The sequence below is a fragment of the Corvus cornix genome, chromosome 2 (assembly GCF_000738735.6).
Source record: "Corvus cornix cornix isolate S_Up_H32 chromosome 2, ASM73873v5, whole genome shotgun sequence".
Lineage (NCBI taxonomy): Eukaryota > Metazoa > Chordata > Aves > Passeriformes > Corvidae > Corvus > Corvus cornix.
In genome coordinates, this window is record NC_046333.1 from 1,859,656 (window position 1) to 1,873,470 (window position 13,815).

General features: G+C 46.3%; 1 protein-coding gene across 1 annotated transcript in view; it reads right to left on the minus strand.

Moving 5' to 3' along the window:
• Positions 1-2,774: 2,774 nt before the first annotated feature.
• WNT9A (Wnt family member 9A) overlaps positions 2,775-13,815 on the minus strand; it is a 54,842-nt gene continuing 43,801 nt past the window's right edge. Inside the window, exon 4 of the mRNA XM_039550102.1 lies at positions 2,775-5,949. Within this exon, the coding sequence (XP_039406036.1) occupies positions 5,476-5,949 (474 nt within the window). The 3' untranslated portion in view covers positions 2,775-5,475. The remainder of the gene's footprint in view (positions 5,950-13,815) is intronic.

Genomic DNA, 13,815 nt, shown 5'->3' on the forward strand with positions numbered 1-13,815 from the left:
GTTTGTGGAACTTGTAAATAATTTGGTCAAATCCAATGTTAGTCAGTGAAAAAGAAATCTGAAAGCTATTCAATGGTAATATTCATGGCCAGAGATTGACCAGATTCAACCAGGAGGCTGGAGTGAGATGATCTTTAAGGTCCCTTCCAACCCCAAACATTCCATGATTTCTCTGGACCTGATCCTGTGCCATACTGAGCAATGTGGTCCAGAAAGGCCGTATCTTGGATTTCTTGTGGGAAAACGTCACTTTCTAAAAGTCATCACCTAATTAGCATCCTAAAAACTGAAATCCAGGATGAGCTGGCCACAGAAGCCAGACTCAACCCAGCAGATGTGCCCGCAGAGCTGGATAAACTGGGAATGAGGAGCTTTACTGCACCTGTTCCATCGGGTATGGAACAGACCGGATTTTACTGCAGCATCAACTGAGGAATTTTTCACAGGCACCATAATCCACCAGAAAATCACCTTAAGCAGCATCTACTCCATGGAAGTACCCTTGAGAAATCTGTCCCTTCATCTGGGGTCTCATCCAACCCTACCCCAGCCAAAGCACCCGACTGTATGTTCCCTAAAACAGGGCAGCTAAAAAACGATGGACAAAGGAATTCCAGACCTGGGCTGAAGGAAGGCAGATGTCAACGGGCTGGTTGACAACAAAAACTCCTCAGAAATTATTTTAGCCCCTGCTCAGGTCTCCAAACCAGCAATCCCAGAAGTTCCTTTAAAAAACAGGGGGCCCATAAATCATTCCCTGCTTCCCAAGGTGAAGGACAAACTTCCTGAACCACGGCAGATCAAATCCCCAGCTCCCCAGGTTCACACTGCCCCATTCAAAGAGATAAAAGTTGCTTGTGTTGGGTCAAGCCTGGAATTTGGTCCTTTTCATTTAACCATCCCATGTACTCTGATTATGGTTTTATTTTCCCCAACCACCTTTTAAGAGTTGTTTCTTCCCAGGCCAACTGAGCTCAGTGGCAAATCCCCAGTTACTGCAAATACATTTGGGATTTCCTCCATCCAGACCCATCTCCAAATCAGGATATTCAGTTAAAAAAGGATAAACTTGATATTTTGGGGTAGATTTTTTTATATTTCCATTACAAGCTACTCATTTTTCATAACTCATTTTTAGTGTTAATAATGATAATAATTAAAAATCCCCCGTTGATTAAACACTGCTTGTTTCACCAACTGGAGGTTTCGATAGCTGGAAGATAAGGAGAACGTAATGTTTAGGACTTGTTTTGCATTTCTCCACATCCGGCATAAATGAGTCAGTCACACAGAATAGAAGCTCGTTAAAAAACAGATGACGGGTGCAACAATTATTTCTGTGGGTTTTTATTTCTTTTAATAGAAAATTCTAATATAAAACAGCAAACGTTTTCAGTTTGCCTTGTTTACAAAAATATTATATATATATTTTTTTTATATTTCTGACATAACTAAAATGCACTATTCAATAAAAATATTCTTCCATCAGCTAGCTTCTCTTTTTAAAAAAATTAATAAAAAAGTTATATAAATAATGGTTGCACCCCCTCCCCCCCCCCACCCCAAAACTGATCTGGCTGGATCAGCTTAGGAGAACCAACACTTTGACATTTGTGGGGGGACAGGGGGTGAAAGGGGGTCAGGAACCAGAGATCTCCCCTCCACCCATCCATCCTTCTCCAGTTACATCTGAGCAAAATCCTGTTTCTCTGGGGACAACAAAAGGGGGAAAGTTGTTTTGCACTTTTCTTTTTATAGATATGAAATGACGCCATGAAAAAGTTCAGGGACCCAAATGCACTGCTGAAGTAGTTTTACAAAACTGAGCAACTTCATTGAATTGCACTGGAGATCCAATGGTGTGGCAGAATCAGCCCCTCTGGAAAAATCCAGTTTAATCCAGCTGGGACAAAAAGGTTTTACAGGACCTGTTTTATACAGGAGTTCCCAGTCTCTTATTTAGGGTTTTCCAGACTTGTGGATGGAGTAGCACAAGGACAAGGTTCCTACTCCACAAGTTAATTCAACTCCAACAAACCTCTCACCATCAGAAAACCCAGGCCTAGCACTTCAAAGGGTTTTGAGACAGTTTGACATCTTCTCTCCCATCTCCTACTAAAGCTCCACTGGATTTTTCCAAAAGGAGGCTTTTCCCCCCATTCCTTCTTTGACGATAAGGCAAACATTGGAAAACACTGGAACTAAAGACCCCCCACCCAAAACACACCCACAGCGTGGTGCAGGGGGGAGAAGAAAAATAACCCACATTTGTTTTACCACCCTAGGTCAAAAGGCCAAGAAGACAAGTTCTCCTGATTTCAGAGTGTTAGTATATTTTATACACTGCCTATACATTTAACACATGTGCCTCGCTACTATTTAGTTATTTATAATTTTTTTTTTTAACCACAGGAGAATAAACCTTGCTATTTACAATATATAACAGGCAAGTAATATATCCACATGAACATAAATACAATTTGTGGTGGTTTTTTTTGTTATTAATTTTTTTTGTCTTTTTTTTTGTCTTTTTTTTTTTTTTTTTTTTTAAATACTTACAGAAAGCATCCAGGCTTCAGTGCGTGAGTTATAATACACAGAAGAGCTCTTTCACTCAGTAGTTCATTCACTCTTTGCTGCTTTCTTCTAGTCAAGCTTGGACAATCTGCCTTATTTCCCACCCATCTCTCTCTCCCCAACACTGCCAAACACACCAAGCTTCCCTATCCCATCCCATCCCATCCCATCCCATCCCATCCCATCCCATCCCATCCCATCCCGGCATTTTCTCTGCCAGGATATCCATGCCAACACTCCCCTCCTCTTCTGCTTCTAGGGACTCACTCTCCTCTCACACCAGTGCAATGTGGAGTTACTCCAGCGAGGTCAACGGAGACAGAGACACCAGCGAAGAGGAGGAAAATGAGGCCCATGGTTTAAATATAACAATAATAATAATAATAATTAATAATAATAATAATAATGCACGTAAATTGCGGCCCATCCTTTAATTAGGAACAGATGTTTTTTAAAAAAAAAAGAAAAAAAAGAAGAAGAAAAAAAAAAGAAAAAAGAATGGAACCAGAAATAGTAATTCAGACCTCAAAATTCCTGTTTTGAGCAGGTTTGGATCTGGCTTTACTTGGGAGGGGAAGAGCTATTCTAGCACACACAAAAATGTAACAGTGAGTTTGCACATATGTGTGAGAGAGAGAGGCAGAGGGAGAAAGAGAATTAACACAATACCACATTGAAACCATACGAAGGTCCTTCTGAAGGGCTTTACAATAAATAAATGTTCAATATTTATATATATATATATATTTATGTGTCAGGGTGTGTATATATATCTATATATACACACTGAATAATAGGTTTCTAGGCAATTTATTTTTTAAACCATTAGATAAACTGCTCGGGGGTGACTTTCCCAAAAGCTGCGAGACCTTCCCGGTGCTTTGCCGGGGTGGAAGGTGGGAATTCCATGTGTGGATTCCACCTCCTCCTCCTCCAGCATTATCCCAACCTCCAGAATTGTACAGCAAATAAAGAAACACCAAAAAAGAGACATTTTGCTTCACTTTGCAGGACCATGGTGCTATTAAACAGTAACACCCTGTCCCTCCCCATGCCCCCACCTCAAGATTTGATGCCAACAAGGCAGGCTGGACTGCAGGTACTTGTTACCAAGAAAACCCAAAATCTAGCTTTTCTCTTCCCAGTAGATGCACATGAACAGCTTAAATATTAGTGGCTACAGTTGGGGAGGGGAAAATTAAAAATTAAATAAAAATAATGAAAAAAAGACTTTGAAAAAGAATGGTCCATCTTGGGAAATTGCTCTCATTTTGTTTTGCTAATTTTTACTGCTGGCTGAAAATGTCCTCTTTTGAACACCAGATCAATGGCTTATAGAAACTCGGTGGAAATTGCTACTACTGGACAAGCAAAAAATTGCTACCAAAAATCAAACAAAACACCCTCTGCTCCCCATTTTTTCCTCAGAAAGTTTTGTTCAGGCATTCGCTGGCTGCCTCCAATCCACTTTTATATGAAGAATATTGGCACATCAAGTCCTGGATTGTAAATCTCCTCTTCCCAGGGAAAAAGAAATGCTGGAGGTTGCCACGTGTTTCACAGCGTTGGAGTGATCAAGCCCTGCAGTCAAATTTCTGGCTTCTCTCAGGTTGTCTCTGTGTTGATTGGTTATTCCAAATCCACGAGTTTGGTAGGATTTAGCAGACGTGTTTTTAAAATACAGTTTTCGATCTAGTGGTTAAAAAAAAAAAAAAAATCATCTTAAGGTCATAGGGTTTACATACAGCTTGTGTCATGTACCACTGCCATGGTTTAGAGTAAATGGAATGATGACCTAGGAAAGAAAAGTCAGCTCCTCCAGAGGTCTGATCCAGGCCACAACGGCTGCTCCACAACGCAAGACAGCCCCGGGTTCCAAGATGCACTCAGATTTCTCTTGTTCTGCTCAAGAGAAACACGTCCAAATTCAGCTGGCGTAAGACTCAACAAGTTCCAGTTGAGATTTCTGAAGCAGTTACCACAGGGTGAATTCCATCAGCAAGAGGTGGGAAGAGGAGAGAAGAATAAATCATGCGCGAAGTGAAAATGAAACAAAAGTATCTAGTGGTTTAAAAAAAAAAGAAAACCAATTAAATTTAAGACAGCGATAGTGCTAAAGAACCTGCATTTGGGGGAATTGTTTTAAATAAAGAACATGGGATTGGACTGAACGGGACAGGCACGTCTGGTGTTCTGCTGTCTTCCCAACCTCTTTTCTTGGCTCTATTTCCATCTGCAGCGTGGTGGACCCAACGTTTTCGAGCTGCACTTGGTGACAACGCACGCGGATACGGAGCTGTCATTAAAGAGCTGATGCTCCCAGCGGGTCTCTTTGTCAGAGCCTGGTTTGCTCCATGTGCAGAAACTCCACTGGAAGAACCCATCATTCCCTATAAATCCCTCTCCAGTTTTAGGAGAAATAAGTGGCCGCTTCCCACGCTCAAAGCAGAAAGATCTTTTGTATCTGCTCAGCTCTCTAAGCAGTTGGGTGAGCTCCAGGAATAAAGAAGTACAGGATATTTATGCCAAAGGGAATATCTTAGCCCAGGAGTTCATGGAGGATGGCTGAAACAATGTTCCAAGGAGAAATGATCCATCAAACTGCGTAGACGACGAAGGTGAAGGTCAACTGGTGTCTAACCCCAGTGTGACAGGCACTTATTTCCACACGGTTGGACCTCATGAAAATTCAGTCTACAGGAAAAACAAAACAAAAAAACAAAACAGAAAAAACCAAAACAGCAACACAGCTGGGTCACCTGTACCCTACAAAGTGCTTATGTCTCAACACAGCTTCCAGATCCCAGAAGGTCAATCAAACCCTGTTTGTCTCCATAGGCAGTTCTCCAAGCTGGCCCGTCCCCGGGGGTGGCCGTGCAGCAGAGGCCGCAGGTCATGTCAGTCCTTGCAGGTGTAAACCTCCTCTCTCTGGGTGCACTGCTTGCACTCCACGTAGCAGCACCAACGCACCTGGCACTGGCACGGGCGCGTCACCACCCGGCTCTGCGTGTTGTGCCCCCGGCCGCAGCAGATGCTGTCGCAGTTCTTGTCCTTGTAACACTTCCGTCCCGAGGTCCCGGGGGAATAGCGACTCATCAGGCAGAAGCTCGGGGAGTCGTCAATGTAGACGAGATCCGTAGTCCTTGGGATTTGATCGCTGTGGCCGGGGATGGATTTTTTAGGCGGGGAGATGTCGCCTTCCCCCGTGGCCTCGTTGGTGGTGCTGCCCACCTTGAGCGAGGTCTCGTACTTCTGCTTCAGCTGCTTCCCGATCTCGTGGAAGGGGGAGAGCTGCCTCCAGCACGTCCGGACGGTGCAGGACCCGGACACGCCGTGGCATTTGCAGGTGGTCTCCACACCGGCTTTGATGACCTGCAGACACACACACGGCCCCAAAGAGAATCAGTCATGGCAGAAGAAATCAAGACACCAAGTAAAACACAACATTTTCTAGAAGGCGCTTCAGGGACACAAAGTTGATGACAATACAAAAAGTATCTGTTGGAAGCAGACGGAAAACACATCCTACAGGAAATACTTATTTCAAAAGGCTCTTAGTTCACCGATCATGACATTTACCTGCAAGAACTTTGCTTAATTGGCTAATTAATGATACTACAAAGGTGTACAAAGATTGTCCAGTGCTGCCACTCACTGTGTACGTGGAGATCTGAAACTGTGATGCAACTAAGAGATGAATACATATTTTAACACCTGTTTATCCTTGTCAAGAGTAAGTATAAGATATAACAAAAGTGGAGGAAGTTGGTTTGGTGGAAAGGGGTGGGGTGGCACATGCTCCAGAACAGGAGCGTGGACAGTAGGAACCTTCTCCTTACCACAGTACCCCAAACCCAGGTACAAGCAGAAGCAATCTTTGTTTAGCATCATCAACTGACTGATGCTAAACAAAGGATCCCATCCTTTTCACATCAATGAAGTACAGTTCAGAAGCTGCAATGAAGAAGCTTCACGGCACAAAGCCACATCCATCTCCTTAGAAACAGCATTGGAATGTTCCAGCTCCCCTTCTCCAGAGAGAGATTTACACCTGGGATACCTCCATGGGCAACACGAGAGCAGAGATGTTATTTGGACCGCCACAGATACCCCACATTTTGTCCAGATTATAAACACAAATTTATATTTCTAATTCTCCCTCCCTGCCCTCTCCCCAAAATTAGGTTTTATTTTGACTTTAAATGGGTAAGGTACAACCACCCCTTAAAACAGCCAGGTGAAAACAGAGTTTGTTTTACAGAGCTGGGTCCTGACAAGGTCCTGTTGGAAGTGCCCTTCCTTTGGGCATCTACGGTACGTAAAAAAGAAGAAAACAACCTCTCCCCATGCCCATGATGGCATCTGCCTACGTTGTGGCCTCCTGACAGCAGAGGACTGGCTCCAGTCCATTTCCTGACCAGCCAGTCCTTAATTATTTGGCTGCACAAATCCTGCCGAGCCCCATGTGTGACCATGCAATAGGTCATGGACTCTGAATTGGGGCCTGGCCCAATTGTGATATTCCAGAAACGTTTTTAGAAAGACAATATGCATAATACAGCCTTCAGCAGAGCCCGTCCAATGGTCACACTTCATTCCTGGGACAGCCAAGACCTTTGCAAGTGCAATCCAATAATACACAGTAGCATTCAAAGCGGTGACGGGTTACAGGGGGAGATGTGTTGCTGGTTATAGTGCTCAGCTGGGATGGCTCGGGTAAGGGCTGTCACGCTTTGTGTGCCAAAGTGTCTCGCCAAGTCCACAAGAAATCCCACAATGTCAGACAAAAGCGTGCAGAACACATTTCAACACCGAGGGGGGGGGAAAACCCCAACCCTCACCCGCGCCCTCCCTTGTGTAAAGTCCCGTTTCACTGCTTGTCCAGAAGTGAGAGCTGAGTTCGTGTGAAACAAAGTTCCTCCACCTGATTTCATGCCCACACCATCAGCAAAACGGGCAGAAATTGCTGGGATACTTGGGAAAGAGCTGCACACTGCAGTCATTCATCAGTTCAGGCTTTCCTCAACCCTTCCTCCTCCCCCAGCGCATTTGCATCTGCTCCACCTGGAAAAGGCGACAACCCGTATTGTACAGGAGTTGGGAAAGCAAGAAACCAACGGCAACTGGCTCAGCTTGTAGTCATGCTCCTGGACTTGGAGCTGACTGAACAAGACAGGGTCATGGAACTCAGGAAGGGAACCTGGAGCTGGTGCTGTTCTTGTCAGGAGCCACCTCTCCTGAGCTCCACGGGAGAGCTGACGTTGCGGGAGCACTGTGGCCAAGGATCCATGTGGGGCTGGGGGATACAGCCCAACACGTGTTGGAAAACCTGATCCCGATGGCTTGGCAGCTGGCTGATGGCAGAAGACCTTCAGTCAGGTATATGCATGTAGGTTTAGGCACTTGAAGCACACCAGCCAGCCAGGGTTGACCTCACCCAGGCAAACACTTGAGTTTAAACACCTCAGTTTGAGAAACACCTCGGAACTGCTGTCGGAGTCAGGGGAGCCAAAGCAGGAGAGGACCCTGCAGTCAGGCAAACACCTGCTCCACTGAACAGGTCTCCAGGCTCCACTGACTGTGCTGAGCACATCTCCATCACCAACAGGAGCCTGGGGACCTAGCTCACATAGAAGCACCTCAGTTCCAGGGGATTCTGTGAGCGGAACCCCACCCTCTGGGCGAAACTCAGGTGTCTAAATCTCACCACCTTGCACTAATTGAGGTGCTTCAAAACATTCTCCTCACAACAGCTGTCCCTCCAGCAGCATAAAGGTCTCCCAATGGTTACTAATAAGTATATTTAGGTAGATTAATTCTTTCTCCTCATCTGGACTCAAAGTCCCTCACGAATCCCAGTCTGGATTTCCCTGACTCGTTTCTATCTCGTTTCTGACTTGTTAGGCAGTGGCTGGGACAGCTCTGGTGTCACGAACCGGTGGACCAAAGCATCAAAGGTTTCCCTTGTCCCCATCCCCATGAATGCACCAGTTCATGAAACCCAGCGTGTGGGTTTTCATATGGCTGCTGTGCAAGCGCGGGGCATCCCAACCGCCCCGTAAACTTTCTCCTGGAAGGACCGGGAAGGGCTCAAGAATGTTACGAGGCAGCAAGAGTGAAAATCCTAGAAAAATTCCCTGCCCAGGCAGCCTCCCCTGCTGCTGTCAGTCACGCTGCAGCTCCTCGAGGCGCTGCGTGATGGGGAACTGCTGCCTCCGGGCCCCAACCACCCACGAGCCAAAATGAATCTTGGCAAAACCCTTCTGGTTCTCGTCCCGCTCCCTGGCTTCCACAACGACCTCTCCTCCTCTTGTTGGGAGCTCCTGTCAGAGACACTTAAATCCAGCTCATTTCTTCAGGAAGCAGAGCAAGACTGATCCAAGTCAGCAGGTTGCTTGGAGCAGTGTTGGAGAAAGCTTTGCTGGCCGCATCCTGGGACAAACGTCTGGATCATGCTTTCAAACCTGGAGGGGCTTCCAGGATAGAATAATGTGGGGTTTATTCCCAAGAAACTCTTGGGTACATGAGGAAGAATAAGGTTTTACCATGTAAAATCATGATTTCAAGAGCTGTAGTAGCTCCTGCTTTCTTTTCATCACAGTTCAGAACTTGATTTACCTCCATCCTACACAGAGCTGCACCTGTTCTGAACACAGCACTGAATAATCATTTCATCTACACCAAGGACGTGGCCACCTGCAGAATGGCTCAGCTTCAATCCAAGCCACAAAATATTTCATGCTCCCCATGGCCCCAGTTCCACAGCTACCACACAGCAGCAGGGTTGTAGTAAGTCAGGAGTAACAGCAACAAGGAGCATCCTTTTTGTGTCGTGTGCTGTGGAGAGCTCCTGCCGTGAAAACAAAGCCAAAGACAAGTGGTGGGTCAGGGACGGCATCACACATGGAAATTCTGTCCTCCCACTCTCCTCTGAGCAACCACCTGGTTTGGCAGCCTCAAACAGAGCAGTCTGGGAGGAAAATAAGGATTTTTGAGCTATTTAGCTTGACTTAGGGACACAAATTCCCATTGACCTTGCTGTGAGAGCACCCAATACTGACAAACGCAGAATGAGGAAAACACAAAGCAAGACAGAACCATTTTTTTCCTGGGCTTTGCGGCTCGGAGGAAATCAGATAGCGCTGCTGGACTGCCTTCCCAACTGGCTTTACAAGGAGCCACGGGGAAAGGGGATCACAGCAGAGCATTGCTATGCAACATGTAATCCTTCCTCCCAACAATGGTGCGCTGCGAAGCTCAGACTAAGTGCCCCCGTCATGATCAGTCTCAGACATGCTGCAACACACAATTTCTCAGTGTTTTAGCTGAAACGCCGAGGACAGGATTCCCATTCATTCCCAGCTGGGTCACGGGGCTCTGGCGGTGGTTTTCAGACAACTCTTGTCTGGGCAGCAGCAGGCCAGGGCGGACACCCAGCCGTGGGAATTCCTCGCTTATTGCTCCGCTGTCGTCATGGCTGGGCTGCGGCTCCAAGGCTTCAAACCATTCGCTATGGTTTGGGACAGAGGAGGCAGCAAACCCTCCTCGGAGGCAGCTCATCCAGGGAAAAGCCTGCCCTGGCCTTGCCTGGCTTTGGAAAGGGCTTTGGGATGCTTCCCCACAAATCCAATCCCTTCCATCCCCCGTACGCAGAGCCCTCTTCAATTTAAATAGGCTTAGTCATTCTCTCAGCTCAAGTATTAATGTTTATTTGGACAGCAGCCACGGTCCCCACACACAACCAGAAGATCAGACTTGTCCCTTCACACTGGCCAGTGCCATTGGCTGGATTATAAAAGTTTCACAGATTGTTACAAGTTTTCCTTTTACCTTGTTAAAAAAAAACTTCTTTTCAGCCTGTTCTCAACCTGCTTTTTCAGAACAGTTTTCCCCTCCCACCACCCCTCCTTCTTTAAAAAATAGGAACACTCATATTTTAGTGACATAGGTATTAAAATACAAACATTTAAGCATAGAACAACATAACCCTACTTAAAATTGAGAACTTCAGAAGTATTTTCCCCATGCTCAGTATTCCTAGCATGCTTCCCATGCTAAAAAAGCTCCACATAAACAACCAACTGCAATCACTTACGGGACACAGCAAGCAACTTTTTTCCAGAGTATTGATTTCCAGACCTAAGAAAGGCTTTGGCTGAGCCAATCTCAGCCTGAAAGGAGAGGAAAATCCAGAGAGCATGCCTGGGCATTCCTACCTGTCATAACCTGCAGCAATTAATACCAGTGGTGGCCCTGAAAACTGATCTGTACATTAAGAGCTCTTCTCAGGCTGTTATTTGCTGGGTTTGATTTGTACCTTGGTAAACATGCGATGCCCCATTTCTCACTGCAAACACATCCCTAAAAAGCTGCCCCAAAGGATGCTTTGTGTCTCTTTTTTTTTTTTTTCATGAACCAAGTGGATTAAGCTCCAAAACAGCAATGATTACACACCATGAGGGCACAGCAAAACCTGGAGCTCGGCTGGAATCACGCTAACGAGTAGGAACTGTGTGAGACTGGATGGTCAGTGCTTGTAAACACTGTCTCTGCAACGGGAGAGTTGTGCCTCCCTCCGCCTGTGTGTGACCTTTAGGGAGTCACTTAATCTTTCTGGGTCTCAATTTCCCCCCTCTGCCGAACGGAGCTCCAGAAATGAAGAGGGTGGCATGCTCTGATAACGTGTTATGTGATAGCCCATGAAGCTCCTCAGACAGATGATAGCTGGGCAAACATCTCCCTGATATGGAGAGCGCATCTCCAGCCCTCCAGAGAGATCCCTGCCAGCACCGCCTGGGGGGGGGAAAGCCATTCCTCACATGGAATTCCAAAATAAGCAAGTCAACAGCAAGGGAAAGTGCAGGCACCTCCCACTATCCTCTCCAGAGCATCCCAGATGGTTTCAGGTGTAGCTGTCTCAGGATGGGTCTGGACTTGAAGCCTACAAGAGTGACAAGGACCATGGCAGGGGGTTGGCGACCTTTAAGGTCCCTTCCAACCCAAGCCGTTCCAGGATTCCATGATCCTTCAGAAACACATGGTCTGCACAAACCAAAACATCTTGTGCAAAAACACAGTGAAGCCTCATGAAAGGAACCAGCTTCAAAGCACGAAACTGCTTAGAGGGAGACCTTGTTCTCCATTTCTGCCTTCCCATAATTTTGCCTTAAACATGCTCGACTCTGGAGACAGCTGTGGTTATAGCCAGACTTCAGGCAAAGGCTCGCGTCCCTCCTTCTGGAAGGATGAAGGAAAAAGGCACTGAGAACATGATAATTCTTTTTTTCTAGGGTAACAGCAGCCCCCTTTAATTGTGCCCCTTGGATCTGTAAGACATGCTTGACCAGACATACCTCTGGAAGAGGTCAGCACTCCTGGGATTAAGAAACTTAGCAACGCTCCAGAGAGGGAGTTGGAAAGTCATGTTTAATGATACTTCGCTGAGAAACTGGGCAAATTTAATTAAAACATCACTTACTCAAGCCCAGTGGAACTAATTGAGTGCTCTAATATTCCGCCTTTTCATTAATGGGTTACAAAAGAGGGCTGCACTTGTGTGTACAAGGGGGAAAAGGGGGGAGGATGGAGAGAAGATGAGAGCTTTAGCGAGGCTGCCTGGGCTTCATTTAATATAACTCAGAAACTTCATTGCTGGCAACGGGCCTTTAATACAGTTGACTTCTCCCCCATCCCCTCCACACACACATCTCCCCCCAAAACACCCTCTCCACCCAAGACCCCTCGGAAAGAATGGCTGAATGAGGGAGAGTAGATCTGGCACAGGAAGGGAAATTGCTTTTTTAATAAGTGGTCTATTCAGAGCTCCTGCTTTTCAATAAAGAGAAGGCTGGAGAAGTCCTGGTCTAATTACCTCATCCTCACACTAGACAAGCTCGCCCTTTCATTAACCACTGAGGTCATATCATATAACGTGGTGAGCCACCACGGGCACAACATGTTCAGTGGTTATTTCACTGGTGGCAGCAAAATTACAGGCAGCCCATCAAGGTTGTAAAAAGCAGAAGTAAAATCATAATTGAGAACGTCTACCAAAAGATACTAAAACTAGGCGGGATAGGATAATGTCACCCTCGTAGAAATACAGGGATTGTTTGCTGGTGTGACACCATGGAGAAACTGCTGTGGTGATCAGGAGGGGAGAGGGGTGCTTGCCAAATTAGTCAGTCCAGCACAGGTCCTTTTTCTACTGGGTCTCAAGGGACTATTTGTGTGTTTTGCCATGGTTGGGAGTAATTAGACGGGAAAAATGACATGTAAAGGATCAGTGAGGGACCACCAAGCTTGTGCTGTATCTTTAGTAGAGACTTCTCCGCTCCCGCAGCGAACACACACATCCACACACTGCAGCAGCTCCAGTTCCAAACTGTTCAGCTCCAAAATGGCACAAATCAAGGCTGTCTGCACTCCTGTACTGCCTTTGATCCACCCCAAATCAAATCCAGATGAGTTATTGTTTTCCAATAACCACTCTAGGTTAGTCCAAAGTGGTTTCAGACTGCTGCAGTCACTGGGTGAGCAAACCCTACTCAATGGTTGCAAAGTCTTTACGGCACGAGTTGGTTGGTGAGCAGCTTCTCTGAAGACAAACAAAACATGATGAAAATCGTATTTAACTCACTACCTTCCTCGAGGAAAATATCCATAAACTCAGCAGGAACGCAGTAATGTCTGCTGAGCAACTCTCATCCTCTGATCCCCAGACTCCCAGTAGGACCAGGAGGAAGGACAGAGATCAAACCTGGTATTAATCTACACCTGAGAGCAAGCAGTGCCAAAGACAATCCATCCACCACACCAAGAAGGCCAGCGCTCAGGCTTCAAACTGGTTCCAGCATTTTGGAATCTGAAGCAAGCACTGCAAGCTTTGACCTGGTAGTCACAAAGTCAGCCTGGATCCTCATCTCTGATCATCATCTTAGCGACACAGCGAATTGTGCCAGTGCTTTAGGGCCACGTATCCCGACCATACAGATGCGTGTTCTCCTGATCTTCAACCACCACCCTCCTGAAAGCTTCCTTCTCCGCATTCCCTTGTTCCCTGCCTGGCTCCCCGCTGGTGCTGTGAACCTGGTGGGCTGCTTGGCTTGGCTTTCAACCACGCCATGGCACAATGAATCATTCCAGCAGCACAAGCAGAGAAATCATTTCAACTGCTGCTGCAAACAGGCAAAGGAAAGCTGTCAGACAGCAATCCCAACTCGGCAGACACGTTGTGGG